The sequence below is a fragment of the Centroberyx affinis genome, unplaced genomic scaffold (genome assembly GCF_046629955.1).
Source record: "Centroberyx affinis isolate AG114_WGS23_722 - 3 ecotype Tasmania unplaced genomic scaffold, CSIRO-AGI_Caff_v1 ptg002645l_1, whole genome shotgun sequence".
NCBI classification, from domain to species: domain Eukaryota; kingdom Metazoa; phylum Chordata; class Actinopteri; order Beryciformes; family Berycidae; genus Centroberyx; species Centroberyx affinis.
The window spans coordinates 27,656-37,641 of NW_027280837.1; the positions used below are offsets into that span (position 1 = coordinate 27,656).

A 9,986-nucleotide genomic window follows, 5' to 3' on the forward strand; every position below is an offset into this window, starting at 1 on the left:
GAAAGCTCATCTTTTACCGATGATTTTTAAGACTCTTAAGAATTAAAATTTCACCTAAGCAAATGTTCTAGAGCAAGGCAGAACAGAGAAAGATGAGCCACTTTTTGTGCTATTATGGTTTAAAATAAATGTGCTCATCTTACCCACAGACTCAACTCACCCCACTCTCCCCCACACACAACTAACCCTCATGCCAATCTTAACTCAAAACAACCCCCCTAATAACACAGTCACACACACACACACACACACACACACCTCACTAACATCCCTTAACATCACAGAGAAGGCTCCCCTTGACAGACTTTGATATCAGTGGTCTTGGCATCACCAGCCTTTCCAACATCAAAATGTGGGTAGAGTTTCTCAGTGAAAGTGTCTCTGTGAGTGCAGATGTGAGTCTTGTCGTCAGAGTCATAGAAGGACAGCTCCCCCCTGTCATAGTCCAGCTGGACTCTGATCCTCTGGAGACTCTGCTTCACTGTGAAGGTCTCACCAAGTCCATTAGTATATTTTCCACTGTGATGTTTTAAACACCAGATTCCATATTTTGGTGAGGCATCTGCCTTCCCGTTCCTGTCAACTGACTCTTTTGCCAAACCCACATTCCACTCAGGATGATCTCCCACCTCCACCTCCCAGCTGTGTTTCCCTGAGCTGAAGCCTTCAGATCCCAGAACAGTGGCATACTTAGTGTTTCTCTCTGGGTTGTCAGGGAGCTGCTGCTCTGTGTCTCCATGTCTCACACTGGTCAGGTCATCAGACAGATAGAGACTGGAGTGTGCAGTGTTTGGGTCCAGAATGACAGGACTGAACTTGACCTTCCCCTTCATCTTCTCCCAGACTCTGAAGGACAGGTTGCCCAGGTGTTTGGCCACATCTACCAGCGCTCCTGAGACCAGCTGTGGATCCGGCAGTGAGCACTGGGCTCTGGAGCTGGTCTGAGTGGGTTTATAACTGGTGAGGAACGGCACATTGTGTTTCTGCAGGTCTTCTTCAACAGCAGAGATACTGTCTGAGAGAGAGGACATCTTCTCCTGAATGATCTTCATCTCTCTGGCGACAGTCTTCCCCCTCTGCTCCTCTTCCTCCCTCAGAGCCACCAGTCTGGCCTCCTCTTCCTCTTTCAGGAACTGGTGGAGCTTGTGGAACTCTGCTGTGATCTGCCTCTCTGTGGCCACCAGCTGCTTCTTGGAGTGTTGATTCACTTCATTGTATTTCTTCTCAACCTCTTTGTATTTGTTCCTCTTGTCCTGTAGAGACTTGAGGTCAGATTTCAGCTGCTCCTTCAGGTCACTGACTGCTTCTTCTAGAGGAACCACCTTGTGACCGTGGTGGTCAGGGAACTCACAGACAGGACACACAGCTCTCTCTTCCTCCTTACAGAACCATTTAGGCACTTCTAGATGTTTACTACACACCACCTGCACTTCCTCCTCTCCTTTACCCGTCTCAGATGAGCCAGCTTTCTGTCTCCCAGCATAGGAGTCAGCTAGTTCCTTCAGTGCAAAGTTCACATCTAGTTCAGCCTTTGAGGATTTTCTTTTACAAATGGGACAGTTCTTGTTTTCAGCTTGTTCCCAGAATTGTTTCAGGCAGCTGGAACAGAAGCTGTGGTGGCAGCTCAGAGACACAGGATCTCTGAAAGTCTCTGAACACACATGGCAACTCAAGTAACTTTCAAAAAGAGCAAATTTCTCAGCCATTTGCTTTGGTATCTGAATGATCTTTCAATAGCAAGACTCACCAGATCACATTCAGTCCAACTTGCTGCTTACAATCCTCCAAATGTGTTTTTCAGTAGAGATCTCACAGCCTGTAATGGCGTCTCCGCTCTGTTCAACAATGTCAAAATCTACTTTCAGTTTCACTTAGTCATGAGTTAACTAGTAATGCTGGATAATGCTGCCATGTGATTTTGTGACCAGTGGATGGTGCTGTTTCTGTGGTTCCTTACAGAGTTTAACATTTTACTCTATGTTTTATCCATTTACCTTGTTTATGAACACTGATTTCACTGGTAACTTTGTGTGTCTTTCTTTTACAGAGGAATAAAAGATACAAATAGATTCGATTTTTTGACAATGCTACTAATCGTTGCGCCACAGAAATACCTGGGCCTAAAAAAGACTGTCAATTTCTTGGAATATTTTAACAGGAGAAGTCATCTATTTGTTTGTGTGTTTTACATCTCAAGTGTTTGAAATGCATTCAATGCATTCTCCAACTACAGTGAAAATGAACATGAACTTTATTTGTGCATATAAAAATGATAAACCACAGAAAGAGAAAAAATCCAGGTTGTGCAGGTGAGATTAAAATAAACCTCCAAGATGCTTTATGAAAGATCTCTCCTCAAAAGAAACAAAGACACAATCAAGCAAACACAAAAACATGTCTAAGAATAAAATACAACACTGAATCTTTACACCTCCATGATACACAAACATGTTCAATGAAAAAAAATTAATACATAAAAAACGAATGAGAATGATAAATACATATCCTAAAATGTTTTAACAAAAAATGAACAAAAAAGTCTTTCATTTTCATTTGGAGCTGCTTCAAACGTGTCAGATTCAGCTTCCAAAAACAGAGTTGACAAAGTGCTTCATATGGAATAAAAATAAATAAAGCCCATGACCACAATAAATAAAAAGTATAGGAATTAATAAAAAGAATCAAAGAAAAAAGACAGATCAAGAGATGCAAGAGAGTGAGAACTTATTTTAGTTGCCAGTTTGTGTTTTGTCATTTTGATAAATGCATTTTGTGATTTTGGATGTCATTTTGGTTGGTGCTTTTATTTTGAAGGTTTTAAGCATCATGTAGTGCAGGATATCAGTATTTTCTTGTGATTTTTTTCAGAACTCACCTTGTGTCTTGACTCACCTTGCTGCTGCTCTCTGGTGGGATTTGATCCCAGGCTCCACATGTGACTCCAGAGTGGAGAGTCTTACCTCTACACAATCTTTGGACACCACCGGCCTGCTGGAGGCTGCAAGTCTGAACTGATCTGAGGTCTGTGACTGAGTTACTGAAGGATTCTTTACATTAGAACTGAGAACTGTGGAAGAGGTGTGAACTTAGCAAACCGTTTTCAACAACATTTGTTTTTCCAGTCGTTATTGGATCCAGCTGACATGGTGTTACTCTTTTCAATAGAGGTTATCAGGCATTGAGAGCCACATTGGGCCAGTGGTTAGAGAGACTATCTTGTAATCAGAAGCTCCCAGGTTCAAGTCATGCAGCTTCACCTCAGTGTTTTTAAGTCACTCTGAGTCAGACAGAGTGTAGAGATGTCCTGAGGCTTCAGGCTCAGTATCAGAGCATGTTTCATTCAGTATGACAGCAGCCTCCTCAGTCTTTTAAAGTCGCTTTAAATAAGAGTGTCAGCTAAACGCCCTGATTGTTAAGTATAGTACTGTCCAGAGGATTCATAGCTTCCAGCCTTTATGTACCTTTATTATTTCAACCACCTGACGAAGAGGGAGTTCATTCAACGAGAGATCATCAGGTGAAGCCTGGTGTCAGAGGAGGACAGATGGTCCAGTGGTTAGAGAGACAGTCTCCATTCATTATAACTCTCTCTGTAGTAATGACTTGAGTCTTTACAGCATCTTAAAACAGTGGCTAATGCCTTTAATGAGTTTTGGTGCTGTTATTTTCCCCACCAGCGGCATGATGCTCCCGTCCTGTGATGGCTCTTTGTAAGGATGGGCAGCTGCATCAGGGACAGACTCACATCGCTCCTGAGGAAAAGACGGGGAACTTAGACAACGGAGGGGAAGATGGAGGTAAAATCCTAGGTCAGCTTATTACAGAGTGGTCTGAACTGCTGAGAGGTCTGTTTTCAGTCAGGTTACACCACTTGTTTGACAGAATGAGAGGTGTGTTCTGATCAGCAGTGTGGGCATACACTGTGGTTGGCGTGGCTAACATGAGATGCTTTGTATAGAGCATTAGAATGGGTATTGTTTGTGGATGATAAGGTGCTGTGGTTTCTCTGATAGTCCTAGTTGTCAGCTGTGTCATTACCCTCTAACTGTTGCTATTAATGATTTCTGAACTACTGAGCAGTTCTGTTCAGCCTGGCCTAGTTCACCAGATCCTGTGTATTCATAAATGATTTTGTTCATGTGTCTTAATCGCAGTGAATACGCTACTCAGCCTCCCATGTGTGTCTCTGCAACATGACAGCGAGCCATGCAGGTGTTACAGGTAAAGCTTCCCCCTATAGTGTGGTGGAAGTGTCCACTGAGGTTGCTGTTGGACAGGAGAGGAGGGGGAGACGTGGCTAGGTGTGTATCCAGCACCACCAGCCAGAGGAGGAGACTCCACATTCACACTCCCAAAAGTAGGTTGAGGTTCGCTCTGTGGCCCCTGCTTTACACATTGTCCAGTTGATGGTGGGATGATGGACAGATCTTGTTGATATGGTGACTGAAGTCCATTCAACATACCCTGGTGTGTGTATTGGGGCTGAAAAGGGGGGATATTGCTTCATAAGGGCTGTGGGAGGAGCAAGGTGACATGAGTCGGGGTCTGCTAGGCTGCGCTCTTTGATTTGTTAGAGGAAGAGAAGATGGAGGTATATTTTTTCTGTGGCTTGCAACCGGAACCATGGAACTGGAACCTCACAATGACACCAGATTATTAGGTCAAAAAGAGGTTTATCTGTAGAAAATAATCTAATTTTCAGCAAAATATTCGATACGTTACCTTTGGACATCACTGGAAGCAGCGGGCTTTGCTCAGTATCACACTTGTTCTTATCATCGTCTCCATTTCCCCTTCTTCCATGAGACTGTCCATAAAAGATTTCACTGCTTTCGCCTTTGTGTCAAGTGACAACAAACATCCATGATAATAAAGTAGCACATCTTTAGCTTCATGATGTTACAAAATACACCGTCTTCCTACTATGCTAGTGTCATTTGCCATAATGCCATTTTATTTTTCTATATGTCCACTTGTGATTTTGTTTTTATCACTGCACTTAAACATTGTGTTGGATTTTTTCAGTCTTATGTATGAGTGTCATTGTGAAAAAAAGAGTTATTGTTAAAAAAAAAAAAAAAAACTGTTAAAAAAAACTGTTAAAAAAAACTGAATGTTAGTGTGAAGGTAGCTAGAATTACTAAGAAGTGTGACTTCCTGGTTTGGATTTCAAAGTAAAACCTTGAAAGGTAGAATAAAAAAAGCAAGATTTCTGTCACAACTTTCAAAATAAAAGCCTTATTGACAAACGTGTTGTTTGATTAAAAAAGTACCAACATGAAATTAAAGGATATATGTAAGGAGGATTCTGGACTAAATTAAAATGCAATTGTTTTGTTCCCACAAACATCCCTTTCACAGTATATAGTCATAAAGACAGGGATTTACAGTAGTGGGTCTAAAACCACTTAAACTCAGTTTACTCGCCTTTTTATAAGTGCTTTAATCATACATCATAGTAAGTAGCATCAATCTGATGTAAATTGTATGAAAATGTATTAAGAGACAAAAAGTAATAAATAATAATTGATGTCTGACATCAATTGGTGATTGTTTGTTGTTACACAATGAACGACTGAATCAGAAAACATATCAGATCACTTGGATCTACAGAGTAAAACAGTAGACCCACAAATTGAAAAACCTCACCAGAAGATCCAAGAATAATATACACTAAAGCTGATGACTGATGATGAAAAAAAAAAGAAAAGAAAAAAGAAACCCCAAATGTGAAAACAAGCAAATCATTCTGTACAGTTGATAGAATATCGTTGTCTAATTAGAAACCAAAATGTTGCTTTCTGGGCTAATAAGCTATAATCTAAATAACAGTCTATCACCTGATGATTTAATTATGTTTCATCATTTAGCATCATCATCATTTAACCTTTATTTCACCATGTAGTCACATCGAGAATCAAAATTGATGTTTCAAGAAAAATCTTGCCAAGAAATCAACATCATGGCAATCAAAACAGTTACAAAGAAATGACAAAAAATAAAAAATAAAAAAATAAAAAATGACATAGGGCAAAATGCGTGAGAAAATATGCAGTTGCACTGAATTAATTGGGAAGTGCAACGTCAAAATTCGCTGTACGAGCACTCAAAGCCAGTAGTGAAAATAGTTATTCAAGTTTGAATGTTTTTACAATGAGTTCCAAGAAAAGGAAGAAAAGTAAAGCCATTTTGCTTAATTCACTTCGGACCTTATGGACAGTCAGCAAAAATTATTTCTGTGACCCTGGACAGTAATTTCCACCAAGTTTTCTTAAGATATAAAAACACAAATAACAAGCAAATAGTAAACATGTTGTCCCCAACCAGTGATGTAGTTCCACCCTTGGGTCAGTCAGTGATTGTTGAGTGTACTTGAAATAAGAGTGAAATTGTATAAGCATTTTCATATAGGACAATGGAAGGACAGATTGACCATATATTTCTGTTGCCTACTCTCCTCAGAATTAGGCTTACAAGTTATATCTTGAAATGTAGTAACTGTAATTGTCCTGTTTTTACTCAATACAGTACAAAATATAAGAACTACAATACGTAATAAGTACAATCCGTACATTACACAATGTACACTACAATACAATTTATAATACAATATACAATATAACATACAACACCAGGAGCGTGAGTGTTATGAATAATATAAATGCTAAATGATAAGTGATATATGGTATTGCACAGAAGGTAAGTGGTAATATGATATAAGTAGTCAACACTGAGGCACAGTGGTAGTGCAGTGATGATGCAATAACAGAACAACAGTCCAACAACTGGACAATAACTACAGTGTCTTGTGGTTAGAGGTTTGCCCAAAAATTCTCCATTGACTCTCACTTCATCACATCAACCCAGTCTGATGTCTCCAAGTGTGTAGCGTGTGTAGACTATTATGTTACCTATGATAACTTTAACTGTATTGCTTTACCACTGAGTCCCCATTCATTGTCCCCCACACTGTATGATAACTTTAACTGTATGACCTGCTTTACCACTGAGTCCCCATTCATAGCTCCCTAGCAGCACAAAGTCAACGTTACAGTGTGACTAACGAACGAACGAACGGACGGACGGACGGACGGACGGTTGTCTAAAGAAAACATCAAGGAGCTTTCAGTTACCTGGTTCCACAGTAAATACTCAGTGGGGGCTTGGACAGACTGGATGCCTTTCTGCTGTCACTGCATCACAACCGCAGGTGATTTTGACTTTATCAACACTGACACATTGGCTCCGTGTTCCTCTCTATAAAAAAAAGCCTAATTTGAGAAAAGTTATGCTATCGACACAGAGCTATTGACGTTAAAAGGCGCATCAACCTGTGAATATCAAACTTCAAACTAACTTCACCCGGTGATCAACGGAGCCTTAACCGATCCGGTCTGGTCTCAAAATAAACTGCAGACTGTGCTCACAAGTGCTTTCAAATCTTCAGGTTAGATAGTGAAAGCTAAACTTACAGTTAGCAATAATGTTTGTATCCTTCTCTTCTCTTATTTCAAAGTTCTGCAGTTTATTGTTGTTGATTCTAAAAGCGAGTTGTAACCTCCAAGCCTCCACTGCACCACCAGCCTGCTGCAGTCTGCTTTTAAGAACATCATATAGCGTACAGTACCTTTTTTTTTTTTTATTTGCACTAACTAAACATTTAACCATTTGAAAGAAAAATAAAAGTAGTGAAATGTAACTTTGAGAAAGTAACTAATAACTGATTACATACATTGAAAAGCTAACGTGTTAAGTTAGTTGTTACCACAAAAAAGTAATCTGATTACTGTAACACGTTACCCCCAACACTGATGCTTCATGATAGTGGTACACAGAAAGTCATTCAGTAAATCATTACACTGACAAGCCATATCTGGTCCATCGTGCATGTAAGATATGGCATTTTACAGATATCTGTAAAAATGAAAAGCTGAGTGCACTTAATGTAAACCCACCCACCCCCATTTTCAGAAAGTTCATCTTTAACTGATGATTTTTAAGACTGGGTGCCTAAATACAAGGGGGTATGCTCATCTTACCCCATTATCCCCCACATACAGATACTCATAATTCTACCCTTAACTCAAACCAACCCCCTAATAACACACACACACACACACACACACACACACACACACACACACACACACACACACACAGTTCAGTTCATATTATTTTATAGTGTAACATCACCCCAAGGGGTCTCTACACACTTCCCAACAAAATAAAAGCATTTAAGAATGTATGCACACACACATGCATAACCACACATACATTTGCACTGATATGCCCACATAGAGACATACCCACATGGATACACATGACATGGCACGGATTATACTGAACATGGATACACATACACATTATACACATTATACAATTAAAATTAAAATTTGAAATCCACATTGATAAACATGCTTGTGATGAAGATGACGGAGGGGAAATAGTAGAGATAGTAATAACAATAATAGTAACAATAGTAAAACATTGATACGTTTTTACTAAGTGACAGTATGTTTATCCAGCCAGTGAAACTAGGGAGAGCCATACCTCACTGATATCCCTTAACATCACAGAGAAGCCTCAGCTTGACAGACTTTGATATCAGTGGTCTTGGCATCACCAGCCTTTCCAACAAAGAAATATGGGTAGAGTTTCTCAGTGAAAGTGTCTCTGTGAGTGAAGATGTGAGTCTTGTCCTCAGAGTCGTAGAAGGACAGCTCCCCCATGTCATAGTCCAGCTGGACTCTGATCCTCTGGAGACTCTTATTTACTGGGACCGTCTCACCAAGCTCATTAATGCATTTTCCACAGTGATGCCATAAATACCAGATTCCATGTCCTGTCTCCCACTTCCTGTCAAATGACTCTTTTGCCAAACCCACAGACCAGTTAGGATTATCTCCCACCTCCACCTCCCAGCTGTGTTTCCCTGAGCTGAAGCCTTCAGATCCCAGAACATCAGCAAACTTAGTGAATCTCTCTGGGTTTTCAGGGAGCTGCTGCTCTGTGTCTCCAAGTCTCGCACTGGTCAGGTCATCAGACAGATAGAGACGGGAGTGTGCAGTGTTTGGGTCCAGAATGACAGGACTGAACTTGACCTTCCCCTTCATCTTCTCCCAGACTCTGAAGGACAGGTTGCCCAGGTGTTTGGCCACATCTACCAGCGCTCCTGAGACCAGCTGTGGATCCGGCAGTGAGCACTGGGCTCTGGCGCTGGTCTGAGTGGGTTTATAACTGGTGAGGAACGGCACATTGTGTTTCTGCAGGTCTTCTTCAACAGCAGAGATACTGTCTGAGAGAGAGGACATCTTCTCCTGAATGATCTTCATCTCTCTGGCGACAGTCTTCCCCCTCTGCTCCTCTTCCTCCCTCAGAGCCGCCAGTCTGGCCTCCTCTTCCTCTTTCAGGAACTGGTGGAGCTTGTGGAACTCTGCTGTGATCTGCCTCTCTGTGGCCACCAGCTGCTTCTTGGAGTGTTGAACCACTTTGTTGTATTTCTCCTCAACCTCTTTGTATTTGTTCCTCTTGTCCTGTAGAGACTTTAGGTCAGATTTCAGCTGCTCCTTCAGGTCACTGACTACTTCTTCCATAGGAACCATCTTGTGACCGTGGTGGAGAGAGAACTCACAGACAGGACACACAGCTTTCTGTTCCTCCTTACAGAACCATTTAGGCACTTCTGGATGTTTACTACACACCACCAGGACTTCCTCCTCTCCTTTATCTGTCTCAGATGAGCCAGCTTTCTGTCTCCCAGCATAGGAGTCAGCTAGTTCCTTCAGTGTAAAGTTCACTCCTGGAAAATCCTTTGAGAATTTTCTTTTACAAATGGGACAGTTCTTGTTTTTAGCTTGTTCCCAGAATTGTTTCAGGCAGCTGGAACAGAAGCTGTGGTGGCAGCTCAGAGACACAGGATCTCTGAAAGTCTCTGAACACACATGACAACTCAAGTAACTTTCAAAAACAGACGTTTTCTCAGCCAT

The 9,986-nt window shown here is 41.0% G+C and overlaps 2 protein-coding genes across 2 annotated transcripts; both read right to left on the reverse strand.

Annotated features, from left to right (window-relative positions):
* Window positions 1–278: 278 nt before the first annotated feature.
* On the reverse strand, window positions 279–1,791 carry LOC139657250 (nuclear factor 7, ovary-like). The gene has a single exon (XM_071535016.1). The coding sequence runs from the start codon at window positions 1,704–1,706 to the stop codon at window positions 279–281; it is 1,428 nt and encodes a 475-aa protein (XP_071391117.1). The 5' UTR covers window positions 1,707–1,791.
* Window positions 1,792–8,281: 6,490 nt separating this feature from the next.
* On the reverse strand, window positions 8,282–9,986 carry LOC139657249 (nuclear factor 7, ovary-like). Its single transcript, XM_071535015.1, has one exon. The coding sequence runs from the start codon at window positions 9,984–9,986 to the stop codon at window positions 8,571–8,573; it is 1,416 nt and encodes a 471-aa protein (XP_071391116.1). The 3' UTR covers window positions 8,282–8,570.

Bases quoted from the DNA above. Each gene is read 5' to 3' on its own strand.
- LOC139657250 (XM_071535016.1), bottom strand. From the start codon at position 1,706: ATGGCTGAGAAATTTGCTCTTTTTGAAAGTTACTTGAGTTGCCATGTG.
- LOC139657249 (XM_071535015.1), bottom strand. From the start codon at position 9,986: ATGGCTGAGAAAACGTCTGTTTTTGAAAGTTACTTGAGTTGTCATGTG.